Source organism: Haliotis rufescens, unplaced genomic scaffold, assembly GCF_023055435.1.
Source record: "Haliotis rufescens isolate VD_foot unplaced genomic scaffold, xgHalRufe1.0.p SCAF_5, whole genome shotgun sequence".
Taxonomy (NCBI): domain Eukaryota; kingdom Metazoa; phylum Mollusca; class Gastropoda; order Lepetellida; family Haliotidae; genus Haliotis; species Haliotis rufescens.
The window spans coordinates 20,361,628-20,380,830 of record NW_025964223.1 but is presented as its reverse complement, the minus strand read 5'-3'; the positions used below and the strand labels follow the sequence as shown (position 1 = coordinate 20,380,830).

Below are 19,203 nucleotides of genomic sequence, written 5' to 3'. Positions count from 1 at the left end.
GGTTGTACAGTGTTAAAACTTGTCTGAGGTGGTTGAGTTCAGTTGTAAGATGTTGCTTCGTAGAACACATGTTGTGAGCTCGTCTCGCTAGGGTTGAGATAATTCCTCTCTTGACTTCAGGTGGGTGGATGAGGCATAGTGAAGATCATCCATATGTCTTATCCTTACTTAGTACTCCCAACTTCTAAATGCCTCTAAATGTCTCTAAATGTCACAAAGGACATCGAAGGATCAATTCTCTGGGCAAGAGGGAAACGGTACAGATAACCTGCAAAACATTTCTCAATAAGACACGTGGAACGTAGGGATTGAGATTAATGTAGCATGACCTTCTTTGGAATTGTCTGTGTGGGATTTTGTCCCTGTTGAGAATTGTCAGAGTGGGGTTTTGTCCTTATTTAGAATTGTCTGTGTGGGGTTCTGTCCTTTCGAGAACTGCCTGTGTGTTTTCTTTTCCTTTGGGGAATTTCCTGTCTTTTTGTGATCCTTAACGTTTTTGAGTAGTACATGTAGATAGGCCTATTATGAATTTAAAAAACAAACATTTTGCAAGGCTTGTACATGTGACGAGATATATACATGGTGACACTCATCTGTTTCCCCCTAATATATATCATATATTAGGAATAAAAGCATATATTATCATGATAATGCTTGTCAAAGGCTCGCATAATTTTTTTATATATATATTTTATTCCTTATCTATATTTTCATTAATTATGTTAAAGAAAAACACAAGATCATATAACATGTACAACCATGATAATTATAATAATCATAACGACTTCAGTGGGCACAGGGTCATCACAATTGGCGTCATCGTGAGCGGAGGCGTGTCATCTTCTCTGCTGAAAGTCGCTTTTGTGTCTCCAATGCAGACGGAAGAGTCAGAATTTGGCGCCGTCGAGGTGATCGTTTTGCTGACAGAAACGTTGTGGAAAGGAACCCATGGGGTGGACCTAGCGTCATGATATGGGCAGGGATTGGACTTAATGCGAGACTTGGACCCATGTGCTTTCTGAATGTTGGTCAAGGTCGGGGACACGGCGTCACTGCTCAGCGGTATATCGACCAGGTGATCAGACCCCACGTTGTTCCATTTTTGCACATCAACAACACATTTTCCAGCAGGACAACGCTCGTCCCCATGTTGCCAGAGCTACCATGACCTTTCTGCAACAACACAACATCCGTGTTCTACCGTAGCCAGCCCTCAGACCTAATCTGAACCCCATCGAACACTTGTGGGATGAGGTTCAAAGGCGTCTGCACAATGTGCGCCCAGTCCCTACAACTGCCGATGAACTACGCATAGCTGCTCTGGGTGTGTGCAGGAGGATCCCTGGGGCCTCCACAAATCGTCTGATCCACTCAATGTACAGGAGATGTGTGGCAGTGATCAATACTAATGGTGGTCACACCAGGTATTGACTGACATTTTGGGTATTGACCCGAAACTGTGTAAGCCCTTAACATTTGAAAAAAATAATAATTATGTAATCTGCCTTTTAATCCATTAAACTGTCTTCAGTCAAATTTTTGTCAATCTTGCCCTTTTAGTATTTCTTGTCTTTTAATACTGTTGAAAATAAATAACATGTATACTGCATACTCGACTTGCGTTTCTTTTGCGTGTGAGTATACATGTACATGCAAGGACAAAATTAATAAGATGACAAAAGGTGGAAATTGACAAGGGGTGGAAACTAAAAAGTGAAGGCAACAGATCATTGGCGCTGATAGGTGATTAGCAATAGACAATGGAAGCCAACACTTTATAGTTATTAGCGCTGATAGTATGGAAGCCAGTACTTAAGTTATCATTGATAGGTAATAGGCAATGGACACTGGGCAATTGGGAGGCCAGGGGTAATTAGCACTGATAGGTGAAAGAATGGAAATAGCAATGCGCAAATGGAAGTCAGCTAAATAATTGGCACCGACAAAGATCAAAGCAATAAGTCCCAAGCACTAGGCAGATAGGTTCCCTGGTCACGGTTCATGGCTGGCTGGTGTCTCCTGATGTCAATGGCTTCTTGTCGTTTTCTTTGTCGCCAGATGTTGTTGGGAGACAGGACTTTGGTGGCTTTCCATATGATGTTATGGTATTTGTTCTTCAGAATGTGTTCAGAAATAGCGGATTTCAGGCCGAGTTTGTTAACAGAGTCTGGTGTTGAGGGCTCTCACGGTTTCTCTAATGTCCTGGTGGCCACAGTTGCAGGGGATCTGGTAAATACATCCTCGGGGGTTGGGACTTACGCTGCTTGTGCCTCTGCCATTGGCTTGTAGATTGGTCTTGATCGACTTGCCGCTAGAAGGTGACATCTACGTTGGCTTGTTCTTGATGAGATGGGAAATCTGATGAGTGACAGGGCCTTGGTAGGGTATGGTAATTCTGATGGGCGATGGGGCTGGTTTGGGTCTGGCATCACCTATCAGCGCCAATATGCTGTTGGCTTCCCTTGTCAATTTCCACCATTTGTTACCTTAATATTATAATTTTGTTGTCCCTACATGTACATATATATGCTCTCTGCCTCATGGCATTTATTCACCTGATGAAGGAGTAAGCATGTACTCCGAAACGTTGTGTTCCTCATAATATAGAAGTTGACATCCATAAATTCTCTTCCTTATGTGTATCACTTCTAAATGCCTTTCAAAGACCTTAATGAGATGGTTCTACAGTTTTCTACTTACCTTCATTGGGCAAAATATTTCCAATTGGGTCACTTGCAAATATCTTGTATGACAATGGATCAATGTATTTATCCAAATTAATAACATTTTCAGGTGGAGTGTTTGAAAATCCATGATCACTTGTTATGATAACGTTTGTATTTTCCAACAAACCCTTCTCTTTCATACGCTTCAACAGATAACCGACTACATCGTCCAACCCTCCGATCATTCTTGTCACCTGTCTAGAATCTGGTCCAAATTGGTGACCAAATTCATCTGGTTGCTCAAAATAAAGAAGACCAAGGTTGATAGGATAGGTTGCTGTGAACCAATCCAAAATGGTATCTACCCTCGTGTTGTTTTTGACAGATGGATCATACAAGATATTGTGGACAGCATGGACACCCTTGACAGGAGCACCCCCTCCCGGCCACATCACAATGCCGCTTCTGTGGTGAGGGTTGTGAAGCTGGTTCTTCACCCACACGGGTTCGCCGCCATCATCAAACCACTTTGCACTCCTCTGATCGGCTATATTTGATGCTGATAGGCCAAGAGTGAAAACTTCTTTCAGTTTTGGGTCGTACATCGTATTGGCCACGATGCCATGGCTTTCTTCCCACAATCCCGTAGCTAGAGTGTAATGGTTTGGAAATGTATTGGTAATGAACGCGTTCTTGAGGCCATTCTTTGAGTGTGCTCCATTTTTCAAGAAAACGTCGAAGTGCGGAGTATACGTCCGCTCCAAATAATTCCACCTGAATCCATCGAATGAAATCACTAACAACTTCGGCGGCGAACTCGCTTTTTCAAAGTGGCTATTAATCGGAATACAATACGATAGACAAACAAACACAGTTAACATTGAAATCATGTTCGTGCGACTTGAAATTACGTCGCAATTCTAACAAGAATCTGGAAACAATCAACTGTTTTCAGGTTGTCATGTTCAGGAAAGTCGGAAGAGGAATTATTCAAGGGAAATAACTCTATTTGTTGTTCATAAGCCGATCGCTAAAAAACTCGCAAGTCGACAAATCACAGGACCATATGTAACTAATAATAATAACCAACTCGCAGGCCTCGTCTACGCTTTCTTTGCGAATTTGTTCATTATCATTATTAGTTACATGGTCCTGTGGACAAATACATTTGCTCAAAACATGCAAAAGTAAACATGATATGCCTGAAGGGACGCATTACTTTTTGTTCACAATTATTTCCATGCAATATCACTTTGTAAAATTACACTCATTTACAGATTAACGAGGAGTGTTGCTCATAATGTCAATCACAGGTTTGTCTGATCCAGACTAGATTATTTAGTCTGCCAATTATCTGTGAATTGATGTCACAAATGATATTGAAGTATCAATTCTCTTGAATAGTCTGTGTTTTTGTTATTGTCCTCTTGGAAATTGTGTGGGGTTTTGTCCTTAGGGGAAATTGTCTGTGTGGGTGGTTTGCCCTGGGTTTTGTTCTTAAGGGGGAATTGTCTGTGTGGGTGTTTTGCCCTGGGGTTTTGTCCTTTGGGGGAATTATCTGAGTGGGTTTATTGATCTGTGGGGAATTTTCTGGGTGGGGTTTGTAGTGTGGGTAATTGTCCTACACCCCTGGAAGTCACCCAAAGAGATGAAATTCAGTCATGCCAGAAATCCAATGATTGTGGGTTCGAATCCCAAATTCGAACTCATCATGATATGTAGTTTTGACCAAAGTGATACTGGTAAACGTGTTTCATGTGCATCACTTACCAAACACCAAACAGACCAACACACATGAAATGTATAAATAAAATTTAATACTTTCAAATATTCTTAATACATTTATTTTGAGATCACATATATTACAGAAGAAATATGTACATATAGTGACAACACTTGTCCTGTAAACAATATTCCTCACAGCACGATGAGATGCAGACAGGCACTATAGTTACATCATATATATCACAGGTAAACATTGGGAAGTACATACGTCATAGAGAACAATGTCCGCTGATATATCTTTAAAATATAACAAGGCATGTAACATGTACTTAAAGCTATCTTGAGAAGCCCTGACAAGATGTCAACACCTAACAATCTTAAATTTAAAACATTTATTAAAATACTTGACAACTATTCGCTTTACGAAGATTTAGCAGAATATTTATCAAAATAGTTCAAACATTGTTTCCCGAAAAGGAATATTTACACATTGAAGACAATGCTGTGCTGAGATGAATCTAGGAATTTTACGACTATGAATGCAACAAAGGAAAGAATTCTGAAAAAAACACAATTAAAATACATCTTGGAAGGTCTTGAATTATAATACTACTCAAGGCAACATGGACGGAAGTACAAGAAATTGTAAGGATATCCTTATAATACTATAACTAGGTAAATAAATCTTTGGACATGATTGAGAAAAAAAAATTGGACAGTTTATCAAATAGAGTCAGTTGGATGTAATAAATATATATCTATCTACACTGAACTTAAAGTATATTTACAAATATACAAAATATTTCCCAAATAATATCAGTATTGAATTATGATCCTGTTGAAATATCTTACTTGTATATACTGATGTGAAGACATGAATTATGAACTTGAACCAAATAATGCTGCACTCGCTTACATTTTCCCTAAAACTGACTTCAACAATTTGCTGATTCCAAAACAAATGGCCCTGACAGACACTTGATGAAGCTGATGACTTAGCAGAGACTATTACAGAAGCTACGCAATCCAGGTTGGTGTTGGTTCGATTCCGCGGAGGGCGAAGAATGTCTCAAGTTTCGTATCAAAGTCTTGCGGCCTCTCTGTGGGATTGCGATAGCGGACGGTCATGTTGTCCCCAAGGTACTGGATCAGATGACAAGTCTCCTCAAACTGTAGCAGCTTTTTCTTGTACTTCCTTCGGATATAGTCTGAGCTCTTAGGATTGTATGCTGGAAGGTGAAAAACATTCATTTCAGTTACAGCTATGAGTCAGTTGTAAGGTCAACAGTTTTTAATTGTGTTCTCCCAGCAGTCCTAAATGATGGTCCCACTCCAAAATAATATCGATATTCAGATTGACCCATGTCCATCCTTGCATATAAACATCCCAGAACTGCAGGAACCAAGCCAGTTGATGGGATCTTTCCTTCATTCACCTGATGAGTGTGAGTGAGTTGGGTTTAACGCTGCTTTTAACAGTATTGCAGTTATATCACGGCATGTCAGCCTAATGTGGGAGGAAAGCCCGAAGTGATGCAGGTCTCGGATATTTACCAGTTCGGTGAAACCCTTGAGCACTGGTATAGTGCTGACAAACCTAGAAACATAATCGGGGCGAACTGGGATTCGAACCCACAATCATAGGTTTCTGGCGTGCCCAAGGGACGCAACTCTGCACAACGAATGGCTGCACCTTAGACGACTGGGCCACCTGTGCCCCCTTCACCTGATGAAGGAGCAAGAGGTGAGTGAGTGAGTATGGTTTTATACCACTTTTAGCAATATTCCAGCAATATCACGGCGGGGGACACCAGAAATGGGCTTCACACAATGTACCCATGTCAGGAATCGGTCCCAGGTGCTCAGCGTGACAAGCAAACACTTTAGCCACTAGGTTACGAGACCGCCCAGAGCTAGGGGTAGCTCTGAAACGTTGTGACAAAGAAAAATAGAAGTTGCTATCCATAAAAAGTGTCATGTATTCATGTTTTTCCAACTTCTAAATGCTTATCAAGGACTTTATTAAATGCTAGCTTTAGTTTGTGAAGAAGGACCTCAACTCTGCTTTGCTTCTGCCTAAAATGTGTCTCGTTGGCTTGCATAGTGGTTAGGCATGCCATTCACAACTTGGGAACACTATGTGAAGCCTAATCCTGGTGCTCACCCGTTTAAAAGTCTGAAATATTTGTCAAAACAGTAAAACCATACAGACACTGTTCAGAGTGTTCACACCAATAAATATCAAAGGGACACAACTCCCATCTGACAAGATCAAGCAGATCAAAAGTACAGAAAGTTGGATCAAAGTTTAAAACCTGCGATGGCCATCTAAGGACCTAAATGTGATCTGGATGTTCTGTATCATGTTAATTGTTTCTCTCTTAAAAAGAGTTTAGCCAAGCAAATTCAAATTGATTTTAAGAAGACCAAAATGGGATAATACCGATACTATCTTAAAAGTATTATATACACTCAGCGTCAATAGGACTGAGTATGTTGACAATGTAATTAACAGTTGAAGAAACCATGTTGTTTATGCCTATGCAGCGGTAGAAACAAACATTATTAGTCCACTAGTCCTTAAAATAACATATCGCAAAACCCTTAAAAATGGTAAACTTCTACTAGTCTTTATGATACCTTAAGAATTGGACAGTTTGGCAAGGACTACAGGACTAGTGCCAATTTCTAACGCTGCTATGTCACCCTTATTAGATACTTTTATGAAACTTAAAAAAGATGAAAAACGTCTATTAAAAACTATGAAAATTGCAAGATTGAAGGTGATAGAAAAAGCTTCCGAAAAAAACGCTTGAATCCGCCTATAAAATGACACTGAGTATACATGAAGCAAATACGCGACACCAACTCACCTTTCAAATGATAGGCCACATACAACAAGGATGAGCGGGATGTGTTGATGAAGGGGTATTTTGGCTTGAAGTTGCCGGCTGCAGTCAGAGCTTTGATGACAGCAGTGGACACAGTCTGCTCCATGAACCCCAGCATGGGAAGCCCCGTCACAGGGAGGGACTCCTTTTTGGGGGGGAGCTTGTGGGGGAGCTTCAGATTCCAGTACACCTCAGGCAGTCTGGACAGATCGGAGAGAAGTCAGGTACATTGAATTTTTCATTAATAAGGTATATTTTTCATAATATGCTAACCTTAAAATTTTAAAATTGAAAAAACACACTAAAATTGTTAAAGCACTATAGTATATATTAAACGTCATCAAACTTCAAAATTGATCAATCAGGCTTAATGACCAAGATCCACATGGAAACAGATTTATATAATATTGTGTTTACCGTATTCGACGTAATAACCGCCCCGCTCTAATAAGCGCCCACGGCAATATTTGCTAATATATTGGCACGTGAACAATCCCAATTAGCACCCCTTCCGATTGATCAATGTAAACAAGACTTATTCATTCGCGTATAATACGCATTCCTGTGTCATATGCACCATTAGTTAGGGGCAATTCAATTCTGGAAAATATATCTGCCGTACATAAACATTTCAGGCTGTCAGCATAAACCACAAAATTTTTCTTTCAACTCTGTTTTTTTTCACTAAAATAATATTCTAATAAGAGCCCCCTATTTCTAATTTTGAGAGCGCCCTGGGCGCTTATTAAGTCGAATACGGTATTTAAATTTTCTGCTGGTATCAGCACTTACTTCATGAACTTCAGGAGTTTCTTCTCTGACTCAAAGTAGTAAAACTTGTTCCTGTACTCCACGATCAGGTCAGAGCTACCCGGCACGATAGACTCGTATCTGCAGCAAACAAAACAACTTAGAAATCTTAAACATAATGGTTTACATACAATAAAAGACAATAAACTATATAGTTAATGTTGAAATTCACAACCTTCAAATAAAGATCTCATTCAAATTATTGGACTGACTTGAAAATTAGTAAAATAAACCATTATGGTATCACAATGTGTCTGATTTTCTGGGAAACATCTCATATTGTGAAGGACTAGTCCCCTTAAACACTGTCAGTGCCTGTGACATGATGTAATGTAATGTATGTTTTGTTTGTTGTTTAATGTCAGACTCAGCAATATTCCAGTAATGTGATGGCAGACTTTAAATAATCTAGTTTGGATCAGGCAAACCAATGCATGGATCGATGCTCATGATGTCAATCACTGGATTGTCTGGTCCAGACTCGATTATTTACAGACCGCTGTCACATACCTGGAATATTGGTGAGTGCTGCGTTAAACAACAAACAAACAAACAAAACAAACAACTGACCTGCGCTTGCCGTCCAGGAAGGTGACAGGGCAGTAGCCCTGCAGCTCGATGTCTCGGATGGCCTGCACCTCCTCTGGTTTCCTCCGTTTGGGCAGCATCTCTGGTGGGGGCAGCTTGCTGGGGGCCAGAGGGGGGACGTATCTTTCAGGCTCCTCCAGGAACTGGTCCAGCTCCACCTTCGACGCCATCTTGTAGTAGTGACCTGAAGTCAAAGTACTGGTCAGACCATGTATTTTTGTCCCACCACAAACATTCATTCAGTCATGCTTACTTAGGGACCAGTCATTTATTACAGATGAGGGTGGGTGTTTGAGGTTTTTGATGCACTAATGTACTGAAAATAATGACCCTCCCCAACGCTTGTCATTTTTTCGGATGACCCTCCCCATGTCCTTGTACATTTTGTTCATGACCCTCCCTTGACATTTGAATGGGCCAGTAGATTCAAAAGTTTTTAACACAGACAGGAATGGCTCAAGGTATTCATTACAATACAATGGAATCATATTCCCAGATAATGCTAATGCTCTTCGACCTTTATGTCCTTAGATGAAACATTCCCTGATTTACACATGTCATCTACGTAAAGATCAAACTCATGTAGCCTAGAGATCAGTGAACATACCAACCAGTGGCTACCCCTGTAAATCAGAAAGCCTACCTCTGAACTCTGCAGCACATTTGAGTGTTGGGTCAGTGGAGCAGTCAACAAGCTCCCCTCTGAGTGCCAGGCTGACGGGACAGTACTGCTCGAAGTCTCCCACCCGCTGCAGGAACTCCTTGGGCGTGATGCACATGTCAGCAATAGACGCTGCTTGACCTGAACAACAAACATTCAATATGAGAAACTCATCATCTTGCAGGGAAGGGTGCAACATTCAATATGAGAAACTCATCTTGCAGAGTAAGGGAAATAACATTCAATATGAGAAACTCATCATCATCTTGCAGAGTAAGGGAAACAACATTCAATATGAGAAACTCATCATCTTGCAGATTAAGGGAAGCAACATTCAATATGAGAAACTCGATCATCATCTTGCAGAGTATGGGAAACAACATTCAATATGAGAAACTCATCATCTTGCAGATTAAGGGAAGCAACATTCAATATGAGAAACTCATCTTGCAGAGTAAGGGAAATAACATTCAATATGAGAAACTCATCATCTTGCAGAGTAAGGGAAGCAACATTAAATATGAGAAACTCATCATCTAACAAAGTAAAGGAAGCAACATTTAATATGAGAAACTCATCATCTTGCAGAGTAAGGGAAGCAACATTCAATATGAGAAACTCATCATCTAACATAGTAAAGGAAGCAACATTTAATATGAGAAACTCATCATCTTGCAGAGTAAGGGAAGCAACATTCAATATGAGAAACTCATCATCTTGCAGAGTAAGGGAAGCAACATTCAATTTGAGAAACTCATCATCTTGCAGAGTAAGGGAAGCAACATTCAATATGAGAAACTCATCATCTTGCAGAGTAAGGGAAGCAACATTCAATATGAGAAACTCATCATCTTGCAGAGTAAGGGAAACAACATTAAATATGAGAAACTCATCATCTTGCAGAGTAAGGGAAGCAACATTCAATATGAGAAACTCATCATCTTGCAGAGTAAGGGAAACAACATTCAATATGAGAAACTCATCATTTACATAGTAAGGGAAGCAACATTCAATATGAGAAACTCATCATCTTGCAGAGTAAGGGAAGCAACATTCACTATGAGAAACTCATCATCTTGCAGAGTAAGGGAAACAACATTCAATATGAGAAACTCATCATTTACATAGTAAGGGAAGCAACATTCACTATTAGAAACTCATCATCTTGCAGAGTAAGGGAAGCAACATTCACTATTAGAAACTATCATCTTGCAGAGTAAGGGAAACAACATTAAATATGAGAAACTCATCATTTACATAGCAAGGGAAGCAACATTCACTATTAGAAACTCATCATCTTGCAGAGTAAGGGAAGCAACATTCAATATGAGAAACTCATCATCTTGCAGAGTAAGGGAAGCAACATTAAATATGAGAAACTCATCATCTTGCAGAGTAAGGCAAGCAACATTCAATATGAGAAACTCATCATCTTGCAGAGTAAGGGAAACAACATTCAATATGAGAAACTCATCATTTACATAGCAAGGGAAGCAACATTCAATATCAGGAACTCATCATCTAACATAGTAAAGGAAGCAACATTCAATATGAGAAACTCATCATCTTGCAGAGTAAGGGAAGCAACATTCAATATTAGAAACTCATCATCTTGCAGAGAAAGGGAAGCAACATTCAATATGAGAAACTCATCATCTTGCAGAGTAAGGGAAGCATCTGTCTGTATCATACACAATTTAGATCAGGGAGGTGACCTGGCTGTCATCACATACCGTATTCCCCACATTAAGCACCCTGCTCCAGTAAGTGCCCCCTGACCAATCTGTAAGTGATGTTTATAATGGCCCTACTGTGACTGAACATTAAAATGACAGTCCATATTATCATGTCTGTAATACAGATTTTTATGTTATTGACCAGAAACTATTATGTGAAATGTTTTAGTTTCATTAATTATTGAAATATGTTCAATACACATGATACAAGGGAGGTCAATCTAGATATCTGATTAAATGTTGTTTTCACAGTTCCTGCAGAAGATGAATAATGACATTTTAACAAGATAACTGTCATGTTAGAATGAAAATAATGGTGCTCCCCGATCATAAGTCGATAGTCAACACAACTGAAATACTGACCATCAGTGATCCTCTTTAGGTAGCTCTGAATCTGCTTGACGCTGTCCTTGGCAATGTCCAGCATGTTTTGCCACACCGCCCACTTGGAGCTGTCCCCATTCACCTCCATGTAGTTCATGTGCTCCTTGCTGTACCAGTCCTTTACTTCCTGGATGGAATCGCGGTAGCCTCGCAGTCGCACCGACAGGATCTGGGAGCTGTCGTGTAGGGGCAGAGTCCTGGAACACAGTGAGTGAGTGAGTGAGTGAGTGAGTGAGTGAAGGAAGGAAGGAAGGAAGGAAGGAAGGAAGGAAGGAAGGAAGGAAGGTATGCCATGCAGTCACTCTGACAGGCTCAAGGAGCTGTTGTGTAGGGGCAGAGTCCTGGAACACAGTGAGTGAGTGAAGGAAGGAAGGAAGGAAGGAAGGAAGGAAGGAAGGAAGGAAGGAAGGCCATGCAGTCACTCTGACAGGCTCAAGGAGCTGTCGTGTAGGGGCAGAGTCCTGGAACACAGTGAGTGAGTGAGTGAGTGAAGGAAGGAAGGAAGGAAGGAAGGAAGGAAGGAAGGAAGGAAGGAAGGAAGGTATGCCATGCAGTCACTCTGACAGGCTCAAGGAGCTGTCGTGTAGGGGCAGAGTCCTGGAACACAGTGAGTGAGTGAGTGAGGGTGGGTGAAGGAAGGAAGGAAGGTATGCCATGCAGTCACTCTGACAGGCTCAAGGAGCTGTTGTGTAAGGGCAGAGTCCTGGAATACAGTGAGTGAAGGAAGGAAGGGGGGACAGAGGGAGGGTATGCCATGCAGTCACTCTGACAGGCTCAGGGAGCCGTCGTGTAGGGGCAGAGTCCTGGAATACAGGGAGGGAGGGAAGAATCAAGAGAGGGAGGGACATTGCTGTCGCTTAAATCAAGTTTTAAGATTGGAATTATGAAACAGTCAGTGGCAGGAGGTTGAACAATGTTCTGTGACCATGTGATGCAGACATACCGTGAACTTGAGATTCTGTCCTTGGTTCCGCGGATCAGCACATCCTTGCTCTCCAGCTTCAATTCCACAACCCGCACAGGGATCAGGCTCCTCTCCGTCATCAGGTCAATCTGGTGCCGCGACACTGGGAAGCCGTCTAACACAAACCTGGAAGAATTCATCACACTGTCAATGCCTGACCAGCTTAAAGTACTAGAGCAGTGATAAATCCCATCAACTCATCTTCCCTTATAAACATTTGACCTTAAGGGATTATCTTAGTGAGTTGGGTTTAACACTGCTTTGAACAGTATTCCAGTTACATCACGGCGTGTCAGCTTAATGTGGGAGGAAAGCCCGAAATGATGCAGGTCTCAGACGTTTACCACTTCGGTGAAACCCACGAGCACAGGTATGGTGCTGACAAACCTAGAAACATAATCGGGGCGAACCGGGATTCAAACCCACAATCAAAGCTTTCTGGCGTGCCCAAGGGACTTGGGCTGGGACGAGTCCATATTTACTCCCCAGGTACACAACCACTCATTACCCAACCCTACCCAGGTACCTCTGTAGGTCTCAAGAGATGGGTACAAAATGTCCGATAGGGAATTGTATTTAGCTGAACAATATGACGGATGGTTAGGCATACACTGAAGTTGACTGAAGCTTTATCTTTATTCAAAAATTCTTTATTCAGTTTTTACAATAGAACAATTGTAATAAAACATGTTTCTGAAGCTACTGCCTACCCTCTGGTCTGACATTTCATATCCATCATGCAGATCTCCAGCGCTTGTACTGCAAGCTCATCAGGGATGGTGAGGCCACGGAAGAGGTGCGAGTTCATCTCCCGTGCGAGTTCCGAGAGAGGCTGGTTGTGCAGCACAAGTCTCATGGCCTCACCGATGGACAACCGCATCAGGCCGTACTCCTCCGCAAACCTTGTGGCCACTGCACAGAGAACACATCATCATCATCATCATCATCATCATCATCATCATCACGGATTGTGCGAAAAACATAAATAAAACATGCTCGTCTTAAATCAAGTAAACACGAAGTCTTCTGTTTTCATAAAGGTTTCACTCATTTCTTAACATTGGCAGTTCTAGTGGCCCCTGTGAAGATCAGGGTTAGAATTGGTCTTCAGCTGGTTCAGAGGCCCCATATGGTATTGGGTGGACAGGCTCACTGAATTGGTTGATACATGTCATCATATCCCAATTGTGTAGATCGACATTCATGATGTGAATACCTGGATTGTCTGGTCCTGACTCTATTATTTACAGATGAAGGTATCGCTGGAATAATGCTGTGCAGTGTAAATCAAAGCAAAAACAAACCAACAAGCAAACCCTTCTAGTGAGGTAAAAGGTGTTCTTGCCAACCCAACTCAAAGCATGAAAGATCTTTGTCGGACTTACACGTAGTTTTCCCTGACTTGGGTGGTCCGACGACTGCAATTCGAACTGGCACAACCGGTTTGGGCGACACTTGTTTGAGGAAGGTCATGGGGTCATGCATGAATTCTTCCCGGGCCTGTGGGCTGGACAGGAAGTAGACGTGTTGGCGGTAGAGGCAGGGATACGTCTGGTAGCCGGGGCCGCTCATTGCCTGGATGCACTCCCCGCTTTGGAGCTGGAGGATGGACACCATACAGTGAGTGGAGATATACACATCATTTGATGTCATAGAGGCACAGAACTCAAACTCTAAAGGTTTAGGGACATGACTTGTGTGTGTGTGTCCATATGTGTGTGTGTGTCCATATGTGTGTGTGTCCATGTGTGTGTGTGTCCATATATGTGTGTGTCCATATGTGTGTGTCCATATGTGTGTGTGTCCATATATGTGTGTGTCCATATGTGTGTGTGTGTCCATATATGTGTATGTCCATATATGTGTGTGTCCATATGTGTGTGTGTGTCCATATATGTGTATGTCCATATGTGTGTGTGTCCATATATGTGTGTGTCCATATGTGTGTGTGTGTCCATATATGTGTGTGTCCATATGTGCGTGGCCATGTCCGTGTGTGTGTGTGTGTGCCTCTGTGTGCTCAGTGCGTGTTTGTCTGTCTGTGTGTGTGTCTCTCTGTGTCCTGTGTGCATGTTTCTCTCTGTGTTTGTCTGTGTGCTGTGTGCATGTTTCTCTCTGTGTGTGTCTGTGTGCTGTGTGCATGTTTCTCTGTGTGTGTCTATGTGCTGTCTACATGTTTCTCTGTGTGTGTGTGTCTGTGTGCTGTGTGCATGTTTCTCTGTGTGTGTCTGTGTGCTGTGTGCATGTTTCTCTGTGTGTGTCTGTGTGCTGTGTGCATGTTTCTCTCTATGTGTGTCTGTGTGCTGTGTGCATGTTTCCCTGTGTGTGTGTGTGCTATTTGCATGTTTCTCTGTGTGTCGGGGCTTGTGTGATTTAGGGGCTGGGAGAGGCAGAATATTTTTCATTCGTAGCTTCAAGACACACACTTCCCAAGGGACAAGAATGTAGTCTGGATATAGTCTGCTTATGCTTCATCAGTTTGCCTCCTTGAACTGCAGGGGATGTAAAAGTGTGTGTTTGTTTTGTTTAGGCTTGTTGGATGGAGGAGAGCAATCTCATTAAAAACAGATCTTGGTTCTCTCTATCGCTAAACAAAGATCTGAGGACATCCCGTTACGGTTCACGTCAGACCGACCTTGACAGACCAATGGAAGGACTGACAAGAAGTAGACATTAGCTAATCAGAAGGCAGTTTTCTCGTGCTTTACAGCACTAAATTCAAATTGGCGACTACGCTTCAAAACATATTTTGACAAATTCTAGATTAAAAATTTGAAACCTAAACAAAAGAACATTCTGGTATGGCAAATATATTGGTCTAGATCGATTCAGTCAATAAACCCATAACTATCGTTCGGAATAACCCGTGTTAAAGTTTTCGAGGTTGCATTATTAGAAATCACATTCCGACTGTCACTTTAATGATCTGGTAAGCGACGCCTTGATTGGTCGGATGAAAGGTCGTTCTGACGTGATCCTTAATGGGATGTCCTCAGATCTTTGTTTAGCGGTAGCGAGAACTAAGAGTTGATTTTAATGAGATTGGGAGGAGAGAGACTGACGATCACACACAGGTTGATTAAGATTGTGGTGTATAACCCGCTGAGCCACGTACCTGCACCGGACACCACCTGCCGAAGCGACTGGGCTGCTTGTAGCCTATCTGCAGCATCTTCTTGGCAAGCTTCTCACTGACAGGGTAGATTCTCTCAAACAGGCTGTGGCGGAACTGAACAAATGGCTTGATCTTCTTGGTGAGGATGTAGCGGACGATGTGGGGTTTGCGGCCACCATCGACGTCCAGGCGAGGAACTAGCGCCTCCTCCAGAGTGTCCTGAGGAGAAGAGCAACATCAACAGTTAATTTTAACAGTTAGTTTAATAAACTGGAGAAGCCTGTGAGTAAGTGATGGTCATTCAATGTGTTCATAGTTTATTTAATTCAATTGGATTAACATACAATAGTGGCGGCAATGTTTGATGTTGAATTGAAGCAAATTGGTGACAAATATGCAGACATATACGTTAATGCTCTTGAAAGGATAAACTCCTTTTTCCTGAGTATGTAGGGAACAGATTGTCCTAGATCTCACTGGAGATGCTGTATGACGAAACAATTAGATTGTGTTACAAATATTACCTCTTGTTATCTCAAAGGGACAAACCAAAATTTCCCCAAAAAATCAAAATATTCCCAGGTATTCTCAATTGCCATACTATAATATAATTTAAATCCCATGAAAAACAGTGTAAGAAAAATTATGTGAGTACCAGTTTCAACTAAATGTATAACAATTCTAAGCACACAGGGTTTCTATGAAAATTAAATCCAAATGGTAATGTTTCCCCTTTGTGAGGAATGTCAAATTATGAGAATTACTTCTAAGGCTAAAAAAATAACAGTCTTTGTTCTCAGGCACTGCCCACATCATCATAAAGTTCATTGCACGTTTCGTTTTTTATTCCATTTTCAATTTATTTTGTGCATTGGTTTAAGTATTAGGATTTTTATATTGTTTGGAAAAGGGAATAAAACGAAACGTGCGGCAGACTTTATGATGATGCGGGTGGTGCCTGAGAACCAAGACTTATTTTCTTTAGATTAACTTAGAGGCACAATCTGACACTTTTACCATGAGGAAGATGTAGCAGATCACCCTGCAGGCTGGTGAAATATATACAGAAACAAGGCTCTGTAGCTCATCTAAATCATGAGGAAATGGTGGCCACATTAAACTTGGATATGAATACTGTGAGCTACATCTAAATGTGCCAAAACATGACTTTCAGTCAGGTGAGCTAATAAATCTAAGGTTTATCCTGTGTTGCCCTACCTGAACCTGCTCCAGCCTGTTGGTGTCGTTGTCGTACATCTCATTCAGATTGTTCCTGATCCTGTCCACAGCATCATCCTCCAGCTCTTCCTCCTCCTCTTCCTCTTCTTCCTCCTCCTGCATAAACACCACCAATCATTAACCTCAAACGCCTCACTCATGTTAGACAATCATCATTCAAAGAGTCCTTCTGTACTGGTTGACAAGATCTGTCTCTCATGCCATCAGCCACTGGTTTGCCTGACCCCGACTTGACAGATTAACATGATGTACATAGAAAGAGGCACACAGATTTTTGTTGGGAACCAGTTTTTCCTTCATTGCTTCAAGACACACAATTCAAGGATGTGATCAACAATTGTCCAACAAACAATTATTTGGGAGGGTAAAACCTGAGGAAAAAGTACTTTTTCTCCAGTATTTTCTGGAACAAATGATCCCAGGGCCCACCCCCACAGAATGTCAAACAGTCAGTCCCTAAAGCATTGCAGGAACCCAGACATTCCTGTAGACTCCATGTCACTACATGCAAGGGTGAGCACATGTCTTGAGTGTCACAAAAGGTGACTGCAAATGTTTGCTAATATATTGGCTATTGATCATGAACAATCCCAATTAGCACCCCTTCCGATTGATTAATGTACACATGACTTATTTATTCCTGTATACTACTCACTTGTGTGTTACATGCACCCTTAATTATGGGCAATTAAATTCTGGAAAGCTATATTTGTTGTGTATAATACACACAGACTTTTCTTTTGTATCATTCCAGGCTGTCAGCATAAACCACAAAATTTACGATCTTTGGACTCTGTTTTTTTTTCTCTCACCAAAATTATATTCTAATAGGAGCCCTCTATTTCTAATTTTGAGAGCGCCCTAGGCGCTTATTAAGTCAAATACGGTAATGTTTATCAACAGTACAAAAAAAATATTATGGGTAATATATGTTTCACCTCAAATTCCTCAGCTAGCATTGCTTCAATGTCTTCTTCCTCTTCCTCTTCTTCTTCTATTTCCTCCTCCTCATCGTCTTCCTCCTCTCTCTCAGCTGCTCTCTGGGCCTGGTAGAACATCAAAGAATGAATCATCCCACACTGATAATATCCATGCTCAACATTTCAAATTTAATCCATATATACTCACCGACAAAAGAAACGTGAATACCCCGATGTTGGTTAACATATGAAGAACTACTCATATTCAAGAGATCTTAGATTGGTTCGATGCACAAACCAACATACTGTTATGTGTGAACCAACACTCATGAACGTCACATGTGACCTCATATATCCCTGACTCGAGATGCACCATTTGTCTCGTGAAGGGTGAGTGTGTAAAGTTTGGAAATCACGTGCAGCATATCGTGATGAGAATAAAGACACTGTTGTTACACTTGACTGATTGTTATTTTTGTCATTAAGTGGTACAAATTGGAAACATCTCTTCTTTACGTCCATACTTATGATGTTCAAGAGGTCTGTCCTATTCCAGGATTGATATTCCCTAGGGTCAGGGGTGACGGGCATATGATACCGCAGTTGAAAGTTGAGTAATTGGGCGTGCGTGAATATTTCTGTATCTGCATGTTCTTGCGAGCGAGACCTTTCGTTGCCTTTGTATTTTTGTTTTGTTTTGATTGTTGTTTAACGCCGCACTAAGCAATATTCCTGCTATATGACAGCAGTCTGTAAATAATCAAGTCTGGACCAGACAATTCAGTGAATGACATCATGAGCATCGATCCACGCAATTGGGATCGATGACAAGCATCAACCAAGTCAGCGAGCCTGACCGACTGATCCCATTATGTCGCATCTTACGACAAGCAAAATTGTCTTTTACGGCAAGCATGGGTTGCTGAAGACCTATTCTACCCCGGATCTTCAAGGCCATGAAGCTGAAGCACTTTATGTGACTATGCAAATCCAAGAAACAAGGCTTGCACCCTCTTGTCTGAATCAGATTGTCACTGTGTGCAATCGTTACAAAGAACAATGACCCGCAGAAACAATGAACATAACACACCCTAGTGGTATAAGAGCATATATTTCATGTCACAGCTTCTATGATGTGGCAATGATGTGCTCCAAACTGGTGATGAAATATATTCCTTATCATATTGACAATAAACTGATATTGTCACTTGACAAATTTCCTTGAAATACAGAACATCATTGAAAAGAATTTGGCACCATCCATTTCTGACATCTCAAATGGGTATCATATGATGCCTATTTCTAGTGTCCCCTGTTGAGATATTGCTGTAATATTGCTAAAAGCAGTGTAAAAACCCAACTCACTCACTCACTCACGCAATCCAATGACCGCAACATATAACAACTCTACACACCCTTCACCCCACAATCCCGAATACCATCTATTTTTTTCACTCTGAGTCTCACTGCTCACCCCTGAATGCTGAAATCAAACCATTGGAAA

The 19,203-nt window shown here is 41.3% G+C and overlaps 2 protein-coding genes across 10 annotated transcripts in view; both read right to left on the bottom strand.

Moving 5' to 3' along the window:
* Positions 1-2,692: 2,692 nt before the first annotated feature.
* Positions 2,693-3,634, bottom strand: LOC124138983 (ectonucleotide pyrophosphatase/phosphodiesterase family member 5-like). Its single transcript, XM_046505911.2, has one exon. The coding sequence runs from the start codon at positions 3,554-3,556 to the stop codon at positions 2,693-2,695; it is 864 nt and encodes a 287-aa protein (XP_046361867.2). The 5' UTR covers positions 3,557-3,634.
* Positions 3,635-4,463: 829 nt separating this feature from the next.
* Positions 4,464-19,203, bottom strand: part of LOC124138984 (adenylate kinase 9-like) — a 64,017-nt gene continuing 49,277 nt past the window's right edge. For 8 of the 9 annotated variants that reach the window (XM_048383677.1, XM_048383676.1, XM_048383679.1 and 5 more), the window contains 12 exons: positions 17,718-17,825; positions 16,759-16,875; positions 15,541-15,759; positions 13,811-14,024; positions 13,136-13,337; positions 12,405-12,551; positions 11,441-11,658; positions 9,324-9,482; positions 8,663-8,864; positions 8,075-8,173; positions 7,265-7,482; positions 4,464-5,620 (listed from right to left, as the gene is read on the bottom strand). In XM_048383677.1, the coding sequence (XP_048239634.1) occupies positions 5,409-5,620; positions 7,265-7,482; positions 8,075-8,173; positions 8,663-8,864; positions 9,324-9,482; positions 11,441-11,658; positions 12,405-12,551; positions 13,136-13,337; positions 13,811-14,024; positions 15,541-15,759; positions 16,759-16,875; positions 17,718-17,825 (2,115 nt within the window). In that variant the 3' untranslated portion in view covers positions 4,464-5,408. Of the gene's footprint in view, positions 5,621-7,264; positions 7,483-8,074; positions 8,174-8,662; positions 8,865-9,323; positions 9,483-11,440; positions 11,659-12,206; positions 12,265-12,404; positions 12,552-13,135; positions 13,338-13,810; positions 14,025-15,540; positions 15,760-16,758; positions 16,876-17,717; positions 17,826-19,203 lie in introns of those variants that run through there. The other variant, XM_048383684.1, reaches the window with a different exon arrangement.